Source organism: Triturus cristatus, chromosome 10, assembly GCF_964204655.1.
Source record: "Triturus cristatus chromosome 10, aTriCri1.1, whole genome shotgun sequence".
In the NCBI taxonomy this organism is placed as follows: domain Eukaryota; kingdom Metazoa; phylum Chordata; class Amphibia; order Caudata; family Salamandridae; genus Triturus; species Triturus cristatus.
In genome coordinates this window covers 1,072,631,116-1,072,656,756 of record NC_140593.1, presented here as the reverse complement: position 1 = coordinate 1,072,656,756, position 25,641 = coordinate 1,072,631,116, and the positions used below count along the sequence as shown (strand labels likewise).

Sequence of the window (25,641 nt, the reverse complement as noted above, 5' to 3'; positions counted from 1 at the left end):
TAATCCTGCGCTGCTCCTCCGTATCAAGGCCAGTGTATCCGACCTCACAGCCCCCTTCATTCTGGGGTGGTGCTTCCTCGACGGTCGGGCCGCCGTCTTTAGATGCAAACACGTGGTAGTCCCAATTGAGCAGCACTCGAGGAGACGACGGAGGTTACCAGCCTCAATCACAGGTATGGGCAGAGTTCATGTAACAGGTAGGTTAAAAGCAGCCTTTCGCGATGCCTGACGCGTTTCGCTGATTAGCTTTTTCAAAGGCTTTTGGCGGAAGGTAAGCGTGCTGCGGTGTGCCTGTCCACTCATATATTGACCAACAATGACACGCCCCTGAATGGGGCAGCTGCAGTCAGACAGTGCTGTAGGCATTATGGGGGATGTAGTGCATTTAATTTTCACCTTTAAAATATAAAACACGCACAATTGCTGCTCACAATAAAGTCCTCAGTGAACCCCCGCTACGGAAACCTGTCCTTAATCCTGCGCCGCTCCTCCGTATCAAGGCCATTGTATCCGACCTCACGGCCCTCTTCATTCTGGGGTGGTGCTTCCTCGACGGCCGGGCCGCCGTCTTTAGATGCAAACACGTGGTAGTCCCAATTGAGCAGCACTCGAGGAGACGACGGAGGTTACCAGCCTCAATCACAGGTATGGGCAGAGTTCATGTAGCAGGTAGGTTAAAAGCAGCCTTTCGCGATGCCTGACGCGTTTCGCTGATTAGCTTTTTCAAAGGCTTTTGGCGGAAGGTAAGCGTGCTGCGGTGTGCCTGTCCCCTCATATATTGACCAACAATGACACGCCCCTGAATGGGGCAGCTGCAATCAGACAGTGCTGTAGGCATTATGGGGGATGTAGTGCATTTAATTTTCACCTTTAAAATATAAAACACGCACAATTGCTGCTCACAATAAAGTCCTCAGTGAACCCCCGCTACCGAAACCTGTCCTTAATCCTGCGCCGCTCCTCCGTATCAAGGCCAGTGTATCCGACCTCACGGCCCCCTTCATTCTGGGGTGGTGCTTCCTCGACGGCCGAGCCGCCGTCTTTAGATGCAAACACGTGGTAGTCCCAATTGAGCAGCACTCGAGGAGACGACGGAGGTTACCAGCCTCAATCACAGGTATGGGCAGAGTTCATGTAGCAGGTAGGTTAAAAGCAGCCTTTCGCGATGCCTGACGCGTTTCGCTGATTAGCTTTTTCAAAGGCTTTTGGCGGAAGGTAAGCATGCTGCGGTGTGCCTGTCCCCTCTATAGATATATGTATTATATTTATGGTTTTTACTTTATGCTTTTCTATATATATATTTTTAATTTGCTTTTCATAGATACTGTTTCTTAAACTGCATTCTGTTTGTTTGACAGCATTATTAGCTTGTTAATATTCTGACAATTCTGGATGTGTTTTGGGAATTTATGAATCCTGTCTCCCACAATCCGCAAACAACACTGTTTTGGCTTACTGTTTGCTATTCTGATTCAGGCATGTGAATCTATGAAAGATACCCCAATACTGGATAAGAAAACAAGTTACTTACCTGTAACTACAGTTATCTAGTATTGGTATATTTCATAGATTCACATGCACCCACCCTCCTCCCCGGCGAGGCAATTCTTTTATTGGGATCCCTATTTCCCACTTGTGCTAAGAAAATCTGAGGAGAACTGCCTCTGCTGTGAGGGTTCTAGAGGGTGCTAGTAGCTGATTGGCTAGAACTATTTTTTAGTTCTTTTCGTATAATGATGTAGATAGGCTACTAAGTTTTAGGCCTCTGGCTTTCTTTTAGCCTACTACTATTATTTACTTAGGCACTGCTTTTGTATTTTACCAAGGGACTCCCGCCTCGGCGACGGGAAATTATTCAGGCATGTGAATCTATGAAAGATACCGATACTGGATAACTGTAGTTACAGGTAAGTAACTTGTTTTCTTTCTTTTCATTACTTCTACCCCTACTGATGAGCCTTTTGGCTATCCAGCGCCAGGATGCCATTTGGTCACAGTGCACTCTATAAATAACAGATACATACATACTCCTTGACAAAGCCAGTAGGCCTCCCTTTCATATATAGTTGTGGTGACCCCTTGTGAAAGCAAGTAGCCATGCATTATTCAAAATGACACCCCTTGAGTGCTCTCAGTGGCTGTGCCCCCCTTTGGAGTTAGGGGCAAGGCTTGTCTGCCCCAAGACAGTGATGTTACAGTTAGTTTGGTAGTAAGATCATACTTTGTCTTAAAAAAAATGTAGAAATACACTGAAAGAAACAAAGGTTAAAGTGACATTATAGTTAACTCTGGTAATAATGTCATACTTAAAGTCAACAAAAACATTAGAAACTTACTGAAAAAAACCCAAAGATTAAAGTAATTTTAGAGTTAAGTGAAATTGTCTGTTAAAACTTACCATTTTAAACTAAATAAAAACACTGATTTTCACAAGTTTTCATTATCAGAACTCACGATAACGTGCACTTCTGCCAAGCACTACTTATGACCTTAAATATTATATCACTCATGATGTCTCAAATGACATAATCTGGTAATGCCAGGCTCTCACCCCTACCACAGGTGCCCGTACAATTGCTGCACACATGCTTTGGCTGTGCACAGTGTGGGATTAGCCACAGGGCTCAGCCTCCGATCAGTCCATGCATCCATTGTCCCGCATCCTCTGGCTGTGTACAATGGGGGTTTGGCCACAAGACCTGGCCTCTGGCCATGTCCTGTCCTCAACCCCACCACGGGCATCTAACACCCCCCCTCAACACCTAACCTGCATTGTCTTTGCTTTTTTTCCAGGAACAACACTTCTCCCACTGTACCTCTATGTAAGCTTCAACACCATGGTACCGCGGAAGCTTGTCAGCAAAGCTTGTATGAAACCACACTACTGTGGGGGTGTGAAGCATAGACCGTGGCTGCCGCATGAGTACCGCAGTACCTCACGAAAATGAACCGATGGGTCCCACAGGAGTACCCAGATTCCTGTGACATGAACTTTTGAAAACCTTTTAGCCTCTGGGGGATCGCTATGTGTTGCCCCCACAAGTGCACGGGGTCAGTGTTTTTTCCTATGCTGCCCCCTTACATCCTGTAGGGACTTACCCCCCCGAGTCCTGTAAAGACAGGCAAGGCGGGTTTTAGAACTGGTGGCACCGGGTGTGACTATCTTTTTCGGTTCCCCCCGCCCCATGACCTCCTCCTCAGAGTCCCTCACTACCACCTAGCAAAAGTGCCCCTCATATCTCTATTGCCCCTCTCTCACATACATTTCATTTGTTTTAAATTGCTGGTAAAGACTGGCTTTCCTAATCCACTCAGCTACCCAAGCAAAATACAAATCTGTTTTTTTGCAGAAGGCATATTAACCCTCTTTGCTACATTATGGTGAGTCAAAGCTTCCACTAGAAACAACTCCAATCTCTCTCTCTCTAGGGACATTAATCAAAAAAGTCATCTTGAAATTTTAATTGCTGCCTGAAAGCTGGATGCACAAGGAACTATGTAGCAGGTCCTTTTGAATCATATAAGTTAAATCGTAAGTTATTGCTAAATACAGCAGCCCCCCACCTGAAGTCCGTGCCCCCGTTCAGGTCGGCACCACATGTGGTTATAGCGCCAAAGGTCAGCCGTGATGACGGCTGCAACATTTTCTTCTGAATTTCGGATGGCCAATCAGATCGCTCAGTACAATGGGACTGGTTCCACAGTACTGAAATAGCCATCGGGAGAAAAAGATCCCTTGGCCGATCAGAAAGCCCTTTTTAGGTCTCGCCTGACCCAGCGCATACGCTGGTCTGGCGAGACTTATTGAGAGGGCTCCAAAAAGTGCTACCAGGCCAGCCTAGAGCTACAGTGCATGTGCGCGGGTGCGCGCGCCGTGCTCGACCACGATTACTTTCACTTTCACGGCCGCTTTAATGTTTGATCGCGATCGCGATCACTTTCACTTTCGCAGCCGCACGGCCGCTTGTTTACTCTCTTTCTTGTTAGACTTGAGTTGCCAAAGGTAGTGATAGAAAGCAGAGACTGCTTACTACAGGGTGCAGTAGGTGGTCCGTGACTCTGATACAGTACAGTACTGTCAATTCAATGACTACCGTGGAGACTATTTGCATAATTTAAAGGGCACCATGGATTGAAACCCTCAAAGTAACTCCGCAACACACTGTTCACACCATGTACATGCTTCACTTCCCCTATTCCCACCTTACACCCCTCGCCGACCACCCTGCTGGCCTCGATGTAGCTCTTAGTCACAGCACAGAAAATGTTTGCAAGTGCCCGTGCCCTAGGCTGTCATCGATAGTTCGTTTCCTTAGATCGTCACAGACATTCAGTTCCGTTTAGACCGCCATTGATTGCTCCTTTCCTTTAGGCATTCACAGGCGACTCCTTCCAACTTTCAGGGACTACCCGCCCCTAACCAAGGGAAATAGTTTTACCCTGTTTTTATAGCACCTTGTAACTTGATATGGTCAGCAGGCCCACAGATGTGTTAAGTTAATGCTTTAAAACGTATGTGAAGTAGTAAAAGTTTTATACAGAAATGTGTGATGATTTATTTAGTTTAGGATCAGTTCTATTGTTTAGCTTTTACGCTTAATTCAGTATAACTTCATCTCCTACTGATAGGCTGACTGCCAATGTACGAACTACTCCCTGGGTTGCTGGAGGGAAACAAGTCCAATGCTTGCATGTGGGCCAATTTCACGCTCAAGTGTACACAGAATGTGTCTACCTTGGGTACATATTGAATGTAAAATAAGGACATATGTATGGGTCACAAATCGTTGCAAACTTGTCAGTTTTCACGTGGATATCCGGGGGCTAAATCTCGAGGGTTAAACACGAGCACACACCGCACACCCGGAACCTACCCCTCAGCGCCAAACGTGTTCAGAGTGAAGCGGATTTACTTCATATAAGTGACTACGCTGGGCCGATCATCTTTCAGAAATACGGGCACATCTGGCCGATTAACCAAATCTTAAATATTAAGGTGAAAGGCACTGAAAACTTAAGGTCTTACACGCGACCAAGAGGAGCGCGCACGGAAAATACACGCATGTAATAAGTATCACATGTTAACATACGTGCACATCACTTCACATCTACAGACTGGGTTTATTAGAGAATTGTCCGGCATTTCAAAGCACAAAAGAGATAGATATGAACAAAAAAAAACAAGCATTTGCAATGCAATAGGTCTCGCATTTGCGAGAGTTTAAGCTATTGGCATTGTAAATGACAATTCCTTTTATTGATGTTTTAAAAACCAACACATAAATAAAAGGCATTGTCATTTACAAGCTCAAACTCTCGCAAATGCGAGACCTATTGCATTGCAAATGCTTGTTTAATTTTCTGTACTGCAGAGACCTTTTTAACTTGTTCAACCCCAAGACAAACCCTTCTTTAAACACTAATTTATCAATAAAGGGTGATCAGATTTACACTAAATCGCAAAAAGCACACTTTCTTAAGTATAGTTAAAACCTTTCTGTCAAATTTGGTGTAATTCTCTTAAGCCATTTTTTTTGTATCAGAGAGCAATGTTTCCAATAGGAATTAACTTAGGAAATAGATGTTGTGGGAACAGTGTTTGTTTGCTACCACCCCCAGCAAATGAGTCTGAACCTTTTTAAGGAGTTGAGGTGAATGAAGTTTTTTTTTTAAATTCTTATGCCATTAAAAAACATAACTGGTCTGTGTAGTAAAGTCCAGTGCTGTAAAGTACCCTATGACTTGCATAGTACTTACCTGAGTGGTAAAACATGTGTGGTAAAGGTATGAGTGTTAAATACTGCAATGCAAAGGTAACATACAACTGGATGTTTGTGTGAAATGTCATGTTCCACTATACAACTGCTTACCTTTAATTAATATATTCTTTTTTCAGTCCGAGTTGAAGCAGAGGTTGGCGAATGCAAAATTAAAAGTGTCACAGCTGAAAGAGATCCTGCCAAACGTGATCAGCAATGATGATCAACAGGAGGTTCTAAGGCTCCTTTGTAAGATTCATGAGCTTGAGGTGGAGAATACAGAGCTGCAGGCTGGGTCTATGTGGAAAGAGAATCACTTGAGCCAAAAGGACATTGTCCTTGGACGATACCAGCAGCACAGATCAATGTGCGAGGACATTATCCGACAACAACTCATACTGATAGAAGGTAAGTATGTCACCAGTCACTAAAACATCTATATTATGCAGTGTTTGCTAGTTTTGAATTGTGAAGTGTGACTTGATCTTGGTGAAAAGATACTTTTCTTTGTGGCAGCCCTGAAAATGTAATACCAGCTCTCCAACTTTGGATCTTTTATAGTTTTATATTCTCTAGTATTGCATCTTTTATAGATTCACATGCTTGAATCTTCCCCGTCGTCATAGTGGGAGTCTCACGGTAACAGTTTGCCACTGCTGATCAGTGTCAAAGTGCAAGTGCTCCCTGTGTAAAGTGTAATGGTAATTGGTTGTCCATGATTGGTATGTTTGCCTTACTAGTAAAGTCCCTAGTAAAGTGCACTATGTGTGCCAGGGCTGGTAATGCAAATACTACTAGTGGGCCTGCATCACTAATTGTGCCACCCACACAAGTCGCCCTAGAGAGAGAACTCAGGCCTGCCACTGCAGTGCCTGCACGCAGTTTGTTAAACTGCCTTGTTGTCCTGACAAGTGCACCCACTTGCCAGGCCTTACCCTTCCCTTTCTCTGCACATCAGACACCCCTATGGTAGGCCCAAGGTGCCCCCTGGGCAGGGTGCAGTGTATGTGAAAGATAGGATATGTACTAAGGTGCGTACCATGTTCTAACAGTGAAATGCTCTACATTTCGTTTTTCACTGTTGAAAGGCCATCTTGCCCATAGGACGGAATGGGGAGGCTGTGTAATATGTCTCCAGCCTATCTTCCCATAGGCTTAAGATGGAGAGGTAAAGTTTAGTGTGCCTGAACTCACAATTGAATAAAACATCTTTTTGTGAAGGTGGTTTTTGCTTTGTGTGTTTAGAAATCACACTTTTAGAAGTGGCTGTTTTTTTGTGTTCTAACAATTCGGTGTGTCTCTGCCTGGCTGTGGATTGACTGTCTGGATTTTAATGTGATTGTATCTGGGGAATGTCTTGACCCAGGGGAGGAGGTGAGACAGCAACAGGCTGACCTGCAAGTGTAGGGGGGAGGAGTAGCCCCTGGAGGTGAAGAGGCTTGGGCTGCCGCCATAAAGCAATGACTCCATCTACTGCTGAGTGACTGAGAATCCAGACCCCCACTTATCAAAGGAAGAAGGTGTCACTGACAGAGAGGCACCCAGAACTGGTTTGGACTGGGGTCAGTGCCCCCCTGAACACAAAGACTTCAAAGACATTTAGGGGTATAACTATGAGAGCTGAAACCCCTGAACGTTGGACTGATCAAGACTGTAAAGGATTGAAACTACTTTGTGGTCAAGAAGAACCTCTGCAAAGGAAGAAACAGCTGAAGAGACTGAAGGAAAGGACCGACCCTTGCTGTGTGTTCTGGGGCTGGCCTGTAGTTTGCTGATTTAACCAAGGAGAGGCTAAGGTACTTTGCTGTGTGCTGTGTCCCCCTGCTTGAAAGGACTTTGCTGTGTGCTGTGTCCTGAAGTAACTTGGCCTCAAGGGCCCGAGGAGAGCTGGCTCCCTGTTGTGGAAACTCAGGAACATAAAAGATTCCAAGTGTGTCACAGCGATGCTGTGTGCTTTTTGCAGCCTGAGACCTTCGTAAGAACTGCCCCGTGATCGTGTGCACCCGGAGTCCAAGTGAGTCTCAGCTACGCTGTGTGTGTGTGTGTGTGCTTTGTGCAGCCTGAGACCTTTGTGAGGATTGTCCTGTGATCATGTGCACCCGGAATCCAAGTGAGTCGCAGCGACACTGTGTGCGTGTGCTTTGTGCAGCCTGAGACCTTCGTGAGGATTGCCCTGTGATCGTGAGCATCCGGAATCTACGTGAGTCTCAGCGACACTGTGTGCATGTGCTTCATGCAGCCTGAGACCTTCGTGAGGATTGCCCTGTGATCGTGTGCACCCGGAGTCCAAGTGAGTCTTAGCGACGCTGTGTGCTTGCACTTCGTGCAGCCTGAGACCTTTGTGAGCATTGCCCTGTGATCGTGTGCACCCGGAGCTCAAGTGAGTCTGACGCTGTGTGCATGTGCCCTGTTGCAGCCTGAGACCTTCGTGAGAAATTGCCCTGTGACTGTATGTCCCGGAGCAGTCTGTTTCTCTGCTTTGATCGACAGCGTGACCAGAAGTGCTGCAATCGTCATTGCCATCGGCCCGGACCGGCATCCCCAGAGGAGCTGTGAGAATTCACCGCTGCCGGCCCGAGCCTGCTTTTGCCAGGAAGAGACCTCGAACCATCACTGTCGGGAGTCCGAGTTCCACTGCCCAAGATGAACGAAGTCGCATCGGGGGCCCAAGCCGCGAGGAGAGGAGAGTGAGATCGTGCCCCCCAGGTAACGCTCAGTGAGTGTGCGTGTGTTGCTGCCTGGGGCGGGGTGCGGGCTAGGAGAGAAACGCTCTCGGCCTTTGCCCACTTTGCAGAGCGAGCCTCCGCTGAGTGTGGAGCTGCACTTTGTTTTCCATCATACTCGTGTTGGGGGCATATTTTGGCAGCAGCTGACTGAGAGTCAGTAAGAGTGGCACAGAGACCGTCCAGAGCACCGCCATCGGTCCCGGAGTACATTATTTTGGCATTATGAACTGCCTGATTGATGCATTACGCATTGCATTATTTTTTTGCATTACGAACTGCTTGATTGTTGCATTACGCAGTGCATTATTTTTTGCATTACGAACTGCCTGATTGTTGCATTACGCATTGCATTATTTTTGCGTTACGAACTGCCTGATTGTTGCATTACGCATTGCATTATTTTTGCATAACGAACTGCCAGATTCTTGCATTCCGAATTGCATTATTTTGGCATTACGAACTGCCTGAATGTTGCATTACGAACTGCATTATTTTTACATTACGAAGTGCCTGATTCTTGCCTTACGAACTCCATAGCATTGTATTAGGACTGCATTGGATCATCGAGAATTACTCATTAATTCTGCAAGAACCTACAAGGGCTTGCTGGCCCGGCAAGGTGAAATATTACACATACGCATATGTTGGATTTTTATCATGTGATCTCATCGTATATCTTGTTTTTATAAACATATAATTGTTTTTTTCTGAAACCTGTGTGGATTCCATTTGTGGTGTTATCACTGAGTTACTGAGAGCGTGGTTGCAAATACTTTAAACATTTGCCTTGGAGATTAGCCTGGCTGCTCGTGCCAATCTACAGAGGGGGTGAGCAGGGCTATCTGTGAAGGTGTCCTTCCTTTCCCTGACTTAGAAGCAAGGGTCCTTATTCTTGGCTAAGGTACATACCTCAGCCAACTAGAGACACCCAGTTCTAACATTGGTGGTCAGCGGTTGGGGATTTGAACGTGTATTTGCGAAAATTCACTCATAGTGATTGGTGGACATCACTAGTTTAGCGCAGACTACGACGCAACCACATATTGTGTTTTGATTTTTGGTTCTATTTTTGAGTGACCTTTAAGCCACACATCATGTCTCAAAGGAGTCAAGAAGCCAGTGAGGCTGCAGAATTAGAATTCGACATTGAGGCATTGCTTACCTACAAAGTTGATCAATTGAGGCAATTCTGCAGAGCTTTTGGGATGTCCCATGAAAAGTAGTGCCAAAAAGGAGGAGCTGCAAATGGCCTTGAGGGCCTGGTGGGAAGCCAAAGAGGCTCGGGAGACAGATGATGCTGAGGTGAATGAGGATGACCCAGGGAATGGATTTGGTCCACAAGATTTGCCAGTGGAAGGACAAGCCTCAGGGGTTGGTAGTAACCATTCAGGGAGGAGTTTTTCCCCTAGAGGAGCTGGAGGAAAACCAAAGAGTCAGAGAAAATGAGTTGGATGTTTTAAAACTGAAGACTGAAGCAGAGAAGAAGAAGCTGCTCATTGAAAGTGAAAAGCGAGCAGAGGAGAGCAGGAACGCTCTCCCCTTGGAAGAGAAGAAGATTTTCTTAGCTCATGAGTTAAGCATGAGGGAACTGGATATGAAGGTTAAACAGGCGGAGTCCAGTTCGAATGGTGGTAGCACACAACCAGTGCCGGCGGGTAAGGTGTACATTCCCAAAGACTTAGTGCGAGATTACCAAAGGGGCGATGATATTTATGCGTGGTGCACGGCATATGAGATCTCACTGAAGATGAATGAGGTGCCTGAGAAGCATTAGGGGCGGGCCTATGGAAACACTTTGAGGCTCCTCGGAGGGATGTTTTACCCCCTTTAGAGAGGGCGGGAACCTCGACCTACGCCAATATGAAGGAGGCTTTATACCTCAGGTATGGGCTCACTCCTTAACAGTACTGACAGAAATTCAGGAACTTCAAGAAACTGGAATCCAGTACTTGGGTGGAGTGTGTGAATGCATACACGCGTGCACTGGATGGTTGGATTAAGGGCAGCAAGGTAACTGATTTTAAGGGCTTATGTGATTTAACTAGTCGGGAGCACTTGAGTAGTCTGTGTGTTCCAGAGCTGCGCCAGCATCTTTTGGAAAGTAAGCTGACTGATCCCTGTAAGCTTGCTGATGAGGCGGACTGCTGGACCAGCACCAGGGGCCACAAGGGGATTGGAGGTACCACTACCAAAGGTGTACAGGGTCCCCTGCAGAAGGTGGGGGAGGACAAGGGTAACCACAAGGGGTTCTCTAAAGGGCCCCAAAGTTGTTCCCAGGCAAAAGGGTCTCAGTCCCCCAAGGCTAAGAGGCCCTGGTCCCCTAAGGTCCTCCTACTTGTTATTTCTGTAAAGAAGTGGGTCACATTGCCCCTCAATGCCCCAAGAAACCACCTGCACCCACTGGTGCTCTAACACCGGGTTTAGTGAGTGTAGCGCTGGGGGAGGAATTGCATCCTTGGAATGGAGAGGAGCAAGCAGTTATGACCCTGGTCTCATTAGGAGATCGAGAGATGGTCCAGGAAGCCTCTCTGCCTGAGAATACTAAGAAGTACAGGCAGTGGGTGACCATCAATGGAAGAAGGGTGGAGGCTCTGAGAGACACAGGAGCCAGTTGACATCTGTCAGGTGTCAGTAGGTGTCTACGGAGCAGGTAATTCCCAATGTACTTCACCCTGTAGTTGCAGCAGACAACTCAGTGTGCCTCTGCAAGGTGCCGCTAGTTCCCTTTGAGTAGGGCGGGTCTCAAGTTTCTTGAAGGTCGTTGTAAGTCCGTCCATGCCTGTAGACTGTCGGCTGGGGAATGACCTGGAGAGTTCCCTCTGGAAAGAGGTGGAGCGCCAGGCACATTTGGGGATGTTGGGTCTGCCTGAGTGGGCTTGTGGGACCACTCGGTCTATGGCCCAGTAAAGGTGTTCAAGAGGACCTGGAGCCTGAAACAGTGGCCCAGGTGCCTGCCTTAAAGAGAAGAGGCAGGAGGCACGGGAAACCACCCCCCAAAGTTCCCATGGTCCAGGAGGAGGTAAACCTTGAGGGGGAGCGCCTGGAGACTACGGTGGAGCAAGTAGCTGAACTTGCGGACCTACCTGAGCTGACCGAATGGCAGCAGGAGGGAAGGCCTTCCAGGGAAGAATTCTGTGAGGAGCAGAAAAAGTGCCCTTCTCTTGTAGGTTTGCGGCAACAGGCAGCAAACCAGGCAGCAGGTGATCCGTCCGGGTCACACTTGATTTACTGGGAGAATGATCTCCTATATAGTGAGCCTAAGGTTGCTGAGCCTGAGCCTGGGTCAGCCCGTGCGCTGGTGGTACCCCAGCGCTTCAGAGCCTTCCTACTGGGGTTGGCTCATGATGTCCCTTTGGCAGGACATTTGGGGCAGGACAAAACCTTTGAGAGGCTTGTCACTCACTTCTACTGGCCTCAAATGCACAAGAGTTCTGATACTCATTCCAGGACCTGTCAGACTTGCCAGGCAAGTGGTAAGAGTGGAAGGAAGCACATGGCTCCCCTCCAACCTTTCCCTGTAGTCAGCACCCCCTTTGAAAGGGTGGGCATTGACATTGTGGGGCCCCTGGATCCCAAGACAGCCTTGAGCAACAGGTTCATCCTGGTCTTGGTGGACCATGCCACCCAGTACCCGGAGGACATGCCTCTCCGGAGGGTGACAGCCCCCGAGGTGGGCCAGGCACTGTTGGGGATTTTCTCCCACGTGGGGTGCCCCAGAGAGGTGGTGTCTGACCAGGGTACTAATTTCATATCTAGGTATACGAAATCGCTGTAGAAGGAGTGCGGTGTAACCTATAAGTTCACCACGCCTTACCACCCCCAGGATAACAGTCTGGTTGAGAGATTTGGTTCATGATTATGGGTCTGGAGGAACCCATGAGGTGTAAGTGGGACGTCCTCTTACCATGCCTGCTGTTTGCTTACAGAGAAGTGCCACAGAAGTCCCTAGGATTCAGACCCTTTGAGCTCCTGTATGGGCACCCTGTAAGAGGACCCTTGAGTTTGGTGAAGGTGGACTGGGAGAAGGTTCTTAGTAAACTCCCCCAGGATGTATCTAGCTACATGCTGGCCTTCAGGAACCAAACTAGGCATTTCAGGCAACTCGCCCAGGCGAATCTGGAAGCCAGCCAGAAAGAAATGAAACGGTGGTATGACCAGAATGCCACTCTGGTTAAGTTTCAACCTGGACAAAAAGTGTGGTGATGGCCCCAGTGGAGCCTTGCGCGCTCCAGGACAAGTGGACTGGGCCTTATGAGGTGGTGGAGCGCCGGAGAGAAATTACCTACCTGGTTGACTTACGGTCTCCTAGGAACCCTTTGAGGGTCCTCCATGTGAACCGCCTCAAACCACACTTTGAGAGGTCTGATGTGACCATGCTCTTGGCTACAGATGACGGGGGAAGACACGCGTGAACCTCTTCCTGACCTCCTGTCAGCCAAGGAGAAGGATGGGTCAGTGGATGGGGTGAAACTCTCGCCTACCCTGACCCCGGTACAGCAGAGGGACTGTTGCCAGGTATTGGATCAGTTCGCCTCCCTGTTCTCCCTGACCCCAGGAGTCACCCATTGGTGCATCCATGATGTGGACACTGGAGACAGCCTGCCTGTAAAACAAACATTTTATAGGGTAGCTGATAAGGTCAGGGCCAGCATCCAGGAGGAGGTTTCCAAGATGCTGGCTCTAGGGGTGATTGAGCCATCCAGCCCATCCCTGGGCTAGCCTAGTGGTCTTTGTGCCAAAAGCTGCTGTGCCTGGTGCCACCCCAGAACTCCGATTCTGTGTGGATTACCGTGGGCTCAATGCGGTCACCAAGACTGTTGCTCATCCCATCCCCAGAGCTGATGAGCTTGTGGATCGGCTGGGAGCTGCCCAGTACCTCAGTACATTTGACTTGACATTTGGGTACTGGCAGATTGCCTTGACCGAGGGGGCCAAAGAGAGGTCAGCGTTCTCGATGCCAGAGGGGCACTACTAGTTCAGGGTTATGCCCTTTGGGTTGACGAATGCCCCTGCCACCTTCAGAGACTGATTGACCAGGTGCTGGGTGGGCTGGAGGAATTCAGCGCCGCCTACCTGGACGACATTGCTGTGTTCAGCTCCGGTTGGGAGGAACATTTGTGTCACCTCTGTGAAGTGTTAAAGGACTTGCAGAGGGCAGGCCTAACTATCAAGGCAAGTAAGTGCCAGATAGGGCAGGGTTCTGTGGTGTACTTAGGACACCAGGTAGGGAGCGACCAGGTGGCGCCCCTACAGGCAAGAATTAATACCATTCTGGCTTGGGACCCCCCCAAGACCCAGACAGGAGTGAGGGCCTTTTTAGGACTCACTGGGTACTACAAACGGTTTGTGAAGGGGTATGGCACCATTGTTGCCCCTTTGACAGAACTGACGTCAAAGAAACAGCCCAAGAAGATGTTCTGATGGATACATCTGCCAGTGGATTCCTCACCTTATGAATATCCCCTGCGCCAGCATTCCACTGAATTTTTCTTCCCCAGCACTCCACGTCGACGTGGGTGACGTCATAATACATCGGCCCCGCTCGCGACTCCGTATGATGTCACCGGAGCCATAAGAGGCCCACGTCGGCGTGTTAACGTCAGTTCCCTTTTTTCCGCACCGTCGACGCGCAACGGTTTTTTCCAGTACTCCTGCTACTTTGTAGTTGTAAGGTGTTTCTGTTGCAAAGTTCTGTAATATCCGCGATGAGGAAGTCAGGCTTTAAGCCCTGTAGGGAATGTGGCGGACATATGTCCATGACGGACCCACATGAGGACTGTTTGTGGTGCCTTTCGTCGGACCACGATGTCGAAGACTGTGCATGCTGTAGGAGGATAAATCCTAAAGCATTAAAGGAAAGAAAGGCCAAGCTGTTTATGGCGAAGATCGGTAAGGAGAAGAGAGGGAGAAAGAAAGAGAAATCGAGGGCGGCGTCGGCGACTTCGAGGTCGTCGAAGTCAAGGAGACATCATAAAAAAAGAAAACACTCTTCTCGACGCCGGTTCTCGAAGAGCAGGAAGTCGAGGTCGACTTCACCTCGGCGTCATCGGAGTAAGACATTTCACCTTCTCCCTCTAAGACTCCGGGAGGTTCTCCGTCTCCGAAGCGGGCTCCAGAGCGTTCACCGGCGCAGTCCCTGGCGCCGTCTCCGGCATCGTCTCCGGATCGGGTGGAGTCGCATGTTTCGGATCAGGAACAAGAGGAAGAACCGACTCCGGCGCTTGAAGAATCTATGGCTCCGGTGGAGGACACTACAGCGCCGCAGCCAAATACTCCGCAGAGGGATGCAGGTTCAGTGCCTTATCCTCAGTTTCCTGCTCCAGGTACTGATTCTACTCAGTTCTTAAATGCCATGTATGGTATTTTTAATAGGGCGGCCTTCCCATCCGGAGCACCAACTGGTCCCGTGGGTCCCATGGCTTATACGTTGGGTGTGCCGCAGCATTATGCTCAGGTCCCCTTCATGCCCTTTCTGCCGATGGCGCCTTCGTGGCAGTTTCCGGCGCCGTCTGGGGATCCGTCACGACTTCGGATGGATCGACCTGCTTCAGAGCCTTCCTCGACGCCACTGCCGACTCCATCGGTGCCGCCGACTCCGTCTATGGTGCCGCCGACTCCAACACCTCTGGCTCCACTGACGCCGCGTACGACGTCGTCGACGCCGGCTCCCCGGATTCGATCGAGAAGGGAGGCCCAAAGGGTATTGGAAGAAGGAAGGTACAGAGAAGAGGTAGAGGAAGGTGAGGTGGACACATCCTCTGATGATTTTGAAGGCATACAAGAGGCTAGTGGCCTAGACACCACCCCAGAATGGGAGCACACATCGGCAAGATCCTCTCCACCACAAGAACTGGCTCCCTACCATACTGTTATCAAAAAGGCTGCAGAGCTGTTAGATTTACAGTTGCCCCCAGCAGAGTATAAATCGAACTTGTTGACAGAGGTTCTGCACTCTCCTACTTCCACTGCAGAGCCTTTACTGCCCTTTAATGAGGCCATCTTGGAGCCTGTTTTGGAGGTATGGCGGAAACCACTTTCTTCTCCAGCGGTTTCCAGACAGGTGGCGAGAAGGTATAGGGTGGCGCCTGGGGATCCGGATTTTCTATCTATACACCTGTCTCCAGAGAGCCTAGTTGTGCAGGCATCCTGCTCGAAGCATGCTTCGGGGCTTTCCCTCAGTCTCCCGCAGATAGGGAGTCTAAGAAGGTAGACCAGGCTGCTAAAAAGACTTTCTCTTCGGGGAGTATGGCATTAAAGTCTTCCAATGCCACGTGCTTGCTGGGGCGTTACGTGCATGCATTGATGGACTCAATGAAGACTTTGGCCCCTAAGCTGCCGGAGGGCGATAAGGCGTCCTTCTTGGAGGTGGTTACAGACACTCAGGCCGCTGCCAGACAGGTGATCCAGTCGGGATTGGATACGGCGGATTCGGTGGCAAGGATTATGGGCTCGTACATAGCTGCAAGAAGGCAGGCATGGCTCCGTTTGTCGGGATTCTCTGCGGATGTTCAAGTCACATTAGTGGATTTGCCATTTGATGGGCAGAAGTTGTTTGGTGAAAAGGCAGATTCTGCTCTACAAAGATTTAAAGACAGCAGATTAACAGCAAAGTCTTTGGGTCTGCAAGCTCCTGCAAAGGGTTCTGTTTTTAGGAAATTTAGGGGCTTTGGAAGGTCATCTTTTCGCTCCTACCGACAGCCTCAGCAGCAGCAGCAGCAACAGCAGAATCCCCTCTATAAATCCTATAGAGGGAGACAAAGGGGTCGGAGAGGTTTTGGACGCAACCCCTCTTCTTCCTCCTCCTCTGCTCCCAATGAGGCATCAGGGAAGCAGCCCTAGATCCCCCATCCCGGATCATGTAAGACCTGTGGGGGGTCGGGTGTCCTACTTTCTACGGGGTTGGAAATCTGTCACGACAGATCTTCGGGGTTTGAACCTCGTAGAGACTGGGTACGCCCTTCCCTTTCGGGAGTTTCCTCCCCCTTACCCTCCTTGCCAAGATTACTGCTCAGAGGACCATCTGCTTCTCCTTCAGAAAGATGTTCTAGCCTTGCTTCAAAAGGGTGCAATAGAGGTGGTTCCGGAGCAGGAAAGGGGTCAGGGATGCTACTCCCGGTATTTCCTGATTCCCAAAAAGGACGGCAGATTGCGTCCAATCCTGGACCTCAGAATCTTGAACTTTTACCTGAAACAGGAGAAATTCAAGATGCTGACCCTTGTGCAGGTTCTTCAAGCGTTGCAGCAAGGAGACTGGATGGTGTCGCTCGACTTGCAGGACGCGTACTTCCATGTCCCAATCCTGAAGTCGCACAGGAAGTATCTCCGTTTTACGGTTGGGTCGCAACATTACCAGTTTGCGGTCCTCCCGTTTGGTCTTACTACCGCACCTCGAGTCTTCACAAAAGTGATGGCAGTGGTGGCTGCTCATCTCAGGAGGTCGGGGATTCCAGTTTTCCCCTACCTGGACGACTGGCTTCTGAAGGCAGAGTCCCCAGAGATAGTGCAGCATCATCTGCAGGTAACATCTCAGCTGTTATTCGACTTGGGTTTTTCGATCAATGTGCCCAAATCTCACCTGGTGCCCTCTCAACGCAACCTGTTTATAGGGGCGGTACTGGACACTACTGTGTGTCGAGCATTTCCTCCTCCACAAAGAATTCTCGACATTCAGGAGATGGTCCCTTTATTCCACAATGGAGCGGTTGTTCCAGTTCTGAAGGTCCTTCGCCTGCTCGGTCTGTTCGCTTCCTGCATTCTGTTGGTCAACCATGCACGCTGGCACATGAGGGCGCTCCAGTGGTGCCTCCGCAAGCAGTGGTATCAGCACAATGGGGATCTCAGGGAGTCGATCAAGATCTCCAGAGAAGCTGCAGCGGATCTATCTTGGTGGAGCGTGGAGGGCAATCTGTCGCAAGGAAAGCCCTTCCATCTGCCTCCATCGGTGGCCACAGTGATAACGGATGCCTCCACTTTAGGGTGGGGTGCTCATCTGGGGGATCTGGAGATCAAGGGTGTTTGGTCTCCAGAGGAAAGGTTGCTTCACATCAACCTTCTGGAGTTGCGGGCGATTCGTTTGGCGCTCAAGGCCTTCCTCCCTTCCCTTCGCGGTCAGTCGGTTCAAGTCCTGACAGACAACACTACCGCGATGTGGTATGTCAACAAGCAGGGAGGAGTGGGGTCTCTTGGTCTATGCAGAGAGGCCTTATGTCTATGGTCCTGGGCTCAGGACCATCAGATTTGTCTGATGGCAAATCATCTGGCCGGGGTGTTGAACGTACGTGCGGACAGTCTCAGTCGGCAGTTCTCCGCCGACCACGAGTGGCGGCTCCATCCGGAGGTGGTTCGTCACGTCTTTCGGACGTGGGGGACACCTCGGGTGGACCTGTTTGCCACCCGCGAGAACGCGCACTGCCCGTCATTCTGCAGTCTCCAGTTTCCGATGCAGGGGGCGTTGGGGGACACGTTTCAGTTGAATTGGGGCTCACAACTCCTTTACGCATTTTCTCCCATACCCTTGATTCCTCGGGTTCTGAGGAAGATTCGCCAAGACCAGGCCCAAGTCATATTGGTCGCCCCGGATTGGCCAAGAAGGGTGTGGTATACAGATCTCCTCCACCTCTCCTCGTGCCCTCCGCTCCGTCTCCCTCTGAGGGCAGACCTCCTCTCGCAGTCGGAGGGGCACGTTCTACACCCCCACCTCCAGAACTTACACCTTCATGCCTGGAGATTGAACGGGGCAACCTGAGTTCTTTCTCTCTCCCACCTGATGTGGTGGACGTTATTTTATCGGCCAGGCGACACTCCACCAAGTCCATTTTCTCCTACAGGTGGTCTAAATTTGTGAAGTGGTGTGGAGAGAGGTCCATTGACCCTTTAAAAGCCCATCTTTCTAATGTGCTCCAGTTTGCTCTTTCCTTGGCTCAGCAGGGCTGTGCTGTGGCCACGGTCAAGGGCTATCTTTCGGCCTTATCGGCTTTTCTATGCCTTCCGGATCAGCCGTCACTGTTTAAATCTCCAGTTGTACTGAGGTTCATCAAGGGCCTTACAAACATGTTTCCTCCCACTCCTTTTGTAATGCCACAGTGGGACCTTAATCTTGTTTTAACCTTTCTGATGGGGTCCCCATTTGAGCCTCTACATAGCTGTCCTTTGAGGCTGTTGTCCTTTAAGGTGGTTTTTCTTGTAGCCATAACCTCGGCAAGGAGGGTGAGTGAGCCCCAAGCTCTTAGTTCTAGACCCCCTTTTCTTACATTACATGCTGAAAGGATGGTTCTTAGGACCAGGGCTGCCTTCCTGCCAAAAGTTGTTACTCCGTTCCATTTGGGGCAGTCTATTACTCTCCCTGTTTTTTATCCACCTCCTCATCCTTCCAAAGAGGAGGAAAGACTCCATCGCCTGAACCCGAAGAGGGCTGTGAGTTTTTATCTGGACAGGACTAAAGACTTTCGTCTAGATGATCAACTCTTCATTGGCTATGTTGGTCATTCGAAGGGTAGAGCGGTACACAAGCGCACACTATCGAGATGGATCATCCTTGCCATCAAGATCCGCTACGCCCTGGCTGGTAAGACTCCTCCTGAGGGCATTAGAGCTCATTCGACTAGAGCAAAATCATCTACATCTGCTTTGGCCCGGGGTGTTCCTGTGGCAGATATTTGTAAAGCTGCGACTTGGGCCTCCCTCCATACTTTCGCAAAGCATTATTGCTTGGACTCCGAGATGAGGAGGGAGGGCCACTTCGCGCGCTCTGTGTTGCAAGACTTTCTGGTATAGGAAGGTGGACACCCTCCTCCGGGAGTGGGGACTGCTGTGGGAATCTATTCACAAGGTGAGGAATCCACTGGCAGATGTATCCATCAGAAGAACAAGTTACTTACCTTCGGTAAAGCTTTTTCTGGTGGATACAGTATCTGCCTGTGGATTCCTCACTGGCCTACCCGCCTCCCCGTTGTCCACCTTTGTATACCATGAAATAGTTCTTGTTTGAAATGCTTGTGCATTTGTTGGAAATGCTTGTTTATTTAGCATCCTTTTCCTTTGTATACTGTGTATATGTGTTGGTATACTGTATACTGTGTATACTTTGAGTTTGTCGTTGGTTCACCTGTTCGCCTCGAAGGCACGGTAAAAATGGGTGGAACTGACGTCATCACGCCGACGTGGGCCTCTTATGGCTCCGGTGACGTCATACGGAGTCGCGAGCGGGGCCGATGTATTATGACGTCGCCCACATCGACGTGGAGTGCTGGGGAAGAAAAATTCAGTGGAATGCTGGCGCAGGGGATATTCACAAGGTGAGGAATCCACAGGCAGATACTGTATCCACCAGAAAAAGCGTTACCGAAGGTAAGTAACTTGTTCATCTGGACTGATGCCTGCCAAGCCGCTTTTGATGCCCTGAAATCTGTCATGTGCACGGCGGCCGTGGTCAAGGCGCCTGATTTCTCCAAAGAATTTGTAGTGCAGACAGATGCTTCAGAGCTTGGTGTGGGAGCGGTACTCTCACAATTAAACGACGAGGGCTTGGACCAACCCGTAGCTTTCATTAGCAGGAGGTTACTTCCTAGGGAACAGAGGTGGAGTGCAATTGAAAGGGAAGATTTTGCTGTGGTCTGGGCGCTGAAGAAGCTGAGGCCCTACTTGTGTGGGACTCACTTCCTGGTTCAGACCGATCACAGGCCCCTCAGATGGTTGATGCACATGAGGGGTGAGAACCCAAAACTTTTGAGGTGGTCCATCTCCCTACAGGGAGTGGACTTCACTGTGGAACACCGACCTGGCACAGAACACGCCCATGCTGATGGTCTGTCCAGATTTTTCCACCTTAGCGATGAGAACTCCCATGAGGGTGGGTGTAGGAGAGTAGGGTCTGCTTTCTATGTTCACCCCCATTTTTTGCTTTTGCTTTACTGGTTTTCGACTTAGATGTGGCTGTGGGCCTGCTAATCAGACCCACAGCCCTGCTGTTCTCTCTCTAAATTGATACTATGTACTTTAGGTGCATAACCCATTTGGATAGGGTCACCTTATTGGTCCCTGTACAGTGTACCTTAGGTACCCAGGGCATAGGTGTACCCTAGGCCTACCAGGGGCTGCAGCATGTATTATGCCACCCCTGGCCTGGCCTTCCATTATGACACAACTGGCTGATCACTCAGCTGGGGCAAGGTCGTGTAATCACCCCTTGCTTAGGTGTAGTATTCCTATACCTAACTTACATATAGACACATGTGCACCTATCAGCCACTCCTATGACAGGCCTTAACAATCCTGGAGGCAGAGTGCTTGGTAACATGTGAGATGGTGCTCTAGCATGAGCTGAGCCTGTCTGCAGCTTTCGGAACCATGTCCTTATAGCTGTTCTATGATACAGCCTACCATATACTCTTAAAGTGCCTTATAATCTTAAACGGTTACGGTAACTATGGTTTGGCTTTATCAAAACATGTCGTGTAAGGTGTCTAACACTTTGGAATAATACCCCCATCCCATTTCTGGGGATGAGGATATTATCCCTCCCTTCTAGAGGGAGAAGACATGTTGTAACCTACTTATCCGGTTAAAGTTAACCAGAGCCCCAGCATCACAAAATGGATGCTGCTGCCACAGACACGAGTCTGACCTCCTGCTGCTGGGAGTTGTTAGACCCGGCCCTCGTAACATAGCCAGACCTGACCCCTGCACCTCACACAGCCGCCGAGCCCACGGCCTAGCCGATCCTTCCTACCAGAACACACACACCCGACCCGGACTTCCCCTGTCCGTGGCCTTCCTCCTTTCGGCCACCCCAGGCCCGCGTGCCCACTTCATGCACCAAGATGGCCGCCCGGCCCCAGCGCGACCCTGGCCTAGAGGCGCCACTCCGGCTGGAGGACATCGCGCTCCCCTTGGAATGAGAAAGGGAGGAGCAGTTTCCATCACACCTCTGCGCTTCCCTGGGAAGGTGGGTTTCGATCGACCCGCCGGCCTCCCCGAGGGCTGGCTCCACGCCTGCTGGGTGTCTGGGACTCCTCCCGACCCGGCCCTGTAAGGATCAAAGGACAATGGCAGGAAACCCCAACAAGCGACCCCCAGGTGACAAGACCCTTGCCTGCACAGACTCCGGACATCAAAGAGGAGTCGCCCTATAACAAGGGGTGCTCTGGGACTGTCCGGCAGATTCGCCTTGGAAACACCTGAGCCCTGCTGAGTGACTCGCGGCTCCCTGAAGATCGTAAGACCTCCGAACTTGTGCTTGAGCCCTGCTGAGTGACTCGCGGCTCCCTGAAGATCGTAAGACCTCCGAACTTGTGCTTGAGCCCTGCTGAGTGACTCGCGGCTCCCTGAAGATCGTAAGACCTCCGAACTTGTACCTGAGCCCTGCTGAGCGACTCGCGGCTCCCACAGACTCTCTTGGTCCCGCCGGACCCCACGACGACCAGCGTATCCCCCAGCTCGAGGATTGTGAGCTGTGCGCCGGGTACGCTCCTGCAGCTGATCCTTATCCCCAAAGACTGTCCCGCTACCTCCTAACCCCCCCCCCCCAAGACTTTGTGAGCCCGCGCTCCACTTGTATATATTTGCCTTGCTGATCATAAAGATCCTACAACTCCGATCTGATAAAGATCTATTCTTAAGAACTCTCGGTGTGGTGTCTCTTTGTCGTGTGGTGCCGAGTGTACGATCCTAGATACGAGATTTCTCCCCTGAGGAGTCTCTCGCCAGCGCCCGGCTACGATACCTCGAGGGTGGGTCTCAGGACCGTCAGGGCCCCCTCCGGGCCCCTCTGAGGTCACCTTCTAACATTGGTGGCAAGTGACGGGATTCGGGCCCATAATCTAGAGATCGTACCGTGAACGGCTGACGCACTACCGACAAAGATGGCAGAAGGAAACACCGTGGCTCTCACAGAAAACGACACCAGTACCGTGTTCCAGGTGGAACAGCTGGAAGAGTACACACACAAAAAACTGAAGCAATTCTGTAAGGAACTCAGAATCGCTACCACTGGTCTCAACACCAAAGAAGATATGCAAAAGGCACTGAAAGCTTGGGTGGATTCTGGAGCCCCCCCGCACAGAAGGAGCAGGGGAGCCCCACGACGAAGCTGGACCCTCCCAAGGAGAACGCAGCAGCAACCAGGTGCGAGGCTTCGTACCAGACGGGGGCCTATCCCCGGAGGAACTCGCAGACAGAGAAAGAAGTCGCCATCACGAACTCGAATTAGCCAAACTCAAAATTGATGGCGAGTTGAAATTAGCCGAGAAGAAGCTAGCGGTGGAACAGCTGCGAGTGCAGGGAGAACTAGAAGAGAAGAAACTCCAACGGGAACACGAAGGAAGGAGACTTCAACTGGAACATGAACGCAGCTTGAAGGAAATGGAGCTGAAAGCAAAAAGCGAAGAAGCGCGGCCCCCGGGGAACCGAGAGGCGGCCTCCCCGGCGGAGCAGAAGGTCCACATCCCCAAGGATGTGGTCAAAGAGTATTTCAAAAACGATGACATTCAACAGTGGTTCCGAGCCTACGAGGTCGCCATGACCTCCCATCGGGTCCCGCAGAAGGATTGGGGGGCCGGGTTGTGGGGACGATTCCTGAGCGAAGGGAGAGACACCCTGCTCGACCTACCAACCTCCATGCAGACCTCCTATGACCACATGAAAGCGGCCCTCCTCACAAGGTACGGCCTCACCCCGGAGATGTACCGCCAGCGGTTCCGGGACTGCAGGAAGATCCCGGGTACCACCTGGGTAGAGTATGTGAATTTCTTCAGCCGCGCCTTCGATGGGTGGATCAAGGGCAGCAAGATAACCACCCTGGAAGAACTAACAGACCTTATGTTGTGGGAACACCTGGCTGCGAACTGCTTTGTGGAACTGCGCCAGCATCTGCTCGACAGCAAGCTCATGGATCCGAGAAAGCTGGCCGTCGAGGCGGATCGCTGGACCAACACCCGGGTCTCCTGGGCCCTGTAGGAGAGTACCCCCGAGCCAGTCAGGGACCACCCCGCCAGAGAGGGGGGGGAAACCAGGGAGGGCAGAGAGAGTCCCAGTCTAGTCCCCCGAAGTCCCAACCTCCGCCTTTCCCGGCACCCCCACCAGCTGTATCCGGCCCCCCCCTGAGACGGGGGCACCGGGTGACCATCACTTGTTTTCGTTGCCAGAAGCCCGGGCATTACGCCAACGACCCTGAATGCCCCATGGCCCCACACACCACCCAGGCAGCACCCCCCGCTAGACAGATAGCCAATGTAGCACTGGGGGAGGAGGTTGAGGAGACCGAAGAGTGGGAACCCGCAGCCATGGCCCTAGTATCCTTAGGGGATAGAGAAATGGTCCCTGGAAGCCTCCTGCCCTCCAACACGAAGAAATATGGGCAGCTCGTAACGATCAATGGCCACCAAGTAGAAGCCCTCCGTGACACCGGGGCCAGCATCACCGGTATCCTCAGTCATTTAGTCCACGAAGACCAGGTCCTCCCCAACGTCTTTTGCCCGGTCATTTCCGCCGACAACACGGAAAGCCTATGTAAGGTAGCCCTGGTGCCTTTTGAGTGGGGAGGGGTGGTCGGTAAACTGAAAGTCGCAGTGAGAACCTCCCAGCCAGTCGACTGTCTCCTGGGGAACGACCTGGAAAGTTCCCCCTGGAAACAAGTCGAGCGCAAGACCCACCTAGGGATGATGGGCCTCCCTGAGTGGGTGTGCGCCACCACTCGATCCATGGCGGCCCGACTGACCCCCCTGAGGGAAGTTGACGACGCCCCGCCCACTGAAGATAGGATGGTCCCCGCCGAGGGTCCCCACATCCCCCCACCAGAAGGGTCGGTCGCCAGTGACGAACCCCCGCCTTCCGACTCCGCCCAGGTCACCGAGTTAGGCGATCTGCCCGAATTGGCCCAGTGCCACCACGAGGGGGGCCCCTCCCGAGAGGAGTTCTGCCGAGAGCAGGCTACCTGTCCTTCCCTGGTCGGACCCCGGCAACAGGCAGAGGCCCAGGCCGCAGGCGACCAGACTGGGACGCACCGGGTGTATTGGGAGAATGACCTTTTGTACAGCGAGCAGAAGTCGGTGGAGCTAGGGTCCGGCCGGGTGCTGGTGGTACCCCTACGCTTCCGAAACCTCCTCCTGGGCTTGGCCCATGACGTTCCCCTCGCAGGCCACTTGGGCCAGGACAAAACCTACAGTCGCCTCGTGACTCACTTCTACTGGCCCAGAATGAAAGCAGATGTAGAAGCCCACTGCAAGTCCTGTCCCACGTGCCAGGCCAGTGGGAAGAGCGGGGGAAAGCGCAAGGCTCCCCTCCAACCCTTCCCTGTCGTCAGTACCCCTTTTGAGCGGGTCGGGATCGACATCGTGGGGCCGCTGGACCCCCCAACCTCCCAAGGGCACCGTTTTATCCTCGTCCTGGTGGATCATGCCACCCGATACCCTGAAGCCATCCCCCTGCGCACCGTCACAGCCCCCGTGGGGGGCCGGGCGTTGATGGGAATCTTCTCCCGCATGGGTTTTCCCCGCGAGGTCGTGAGCGATCGCGGTACCAACTTTATCTCCCGATACATGAAGTCCTTATGGCAACAATGCGGGGTGTCTTATAAATTCACCACCCCGTACCACCCCCAAGGAAACGGCCTGGTAGAGCGGTTTAACCGGACTCTGAAGGGGATGATCGCGGGCTTGGAAGAGCCCCTCCGGCGTAAGTGGGACGTCCTGCTCCCCTGCCTCCTATTCGCCTACCGAGAAGTTCCCCAGAAATCCTTGGGGTTCAGCCCCTTTGAGTTACTCTACGGACACCCCGTCAGGGGGCCCCTCAGCCTGGTCAAGGAAGGGTGGGAGGCGGCGCCCCGAGGCCCCCCCCCCCGAGATGTGTTCCGTTACGTCCTGACCCTCCGAAACCAGACTAGGAGGTTCCGAGAGATGGCCGAGGCCAACCTGGAGGCAAGCCAGGAGGAGATGAAGCGCTGGTACGACCAGAACGCCACTCTGGTCGAGTTTCAGCCGGGCCAGCAGGTATGGGTCATGGCCCCCGTGAAACCCTGCGCCCTCCAGGATAAATGGACCGAGCCCTTCAAAGTGGTTGAGCAGAAGAGCCAGGTCACGTACTTGGTGGACGTCCAGTCACCCCGGGACCCCCTCCGGGTCCTCCACGAGAACCGCCTCAAGCCCCACTTTGTGCGGACGGAG

General features: G+C 51.3%; 1 protein-coding gene across 1 annotated transcript in view; it reads left to right on the top strand.

Moving 5' to 3' along the window:
• Window positions 1-25,641, top strand: part of LOC146796583 (kinesin-like protein KIF19) — a 1,608,680-nt gene that overhangs the window by 1,033,831 nt on the left and 549,208 nt on the right. Inside the window, exon 14 of the mRNA XM_085629222.1 lies at window positions 5,897-6,167. Coding sequence (XP_085485348.1) covers window positions 5,897-6,167 — 271 coding nt within the window. The remainder of the gene's footprint in view (window positions 1-5,896; window positions 6,168-25,641) is intronic.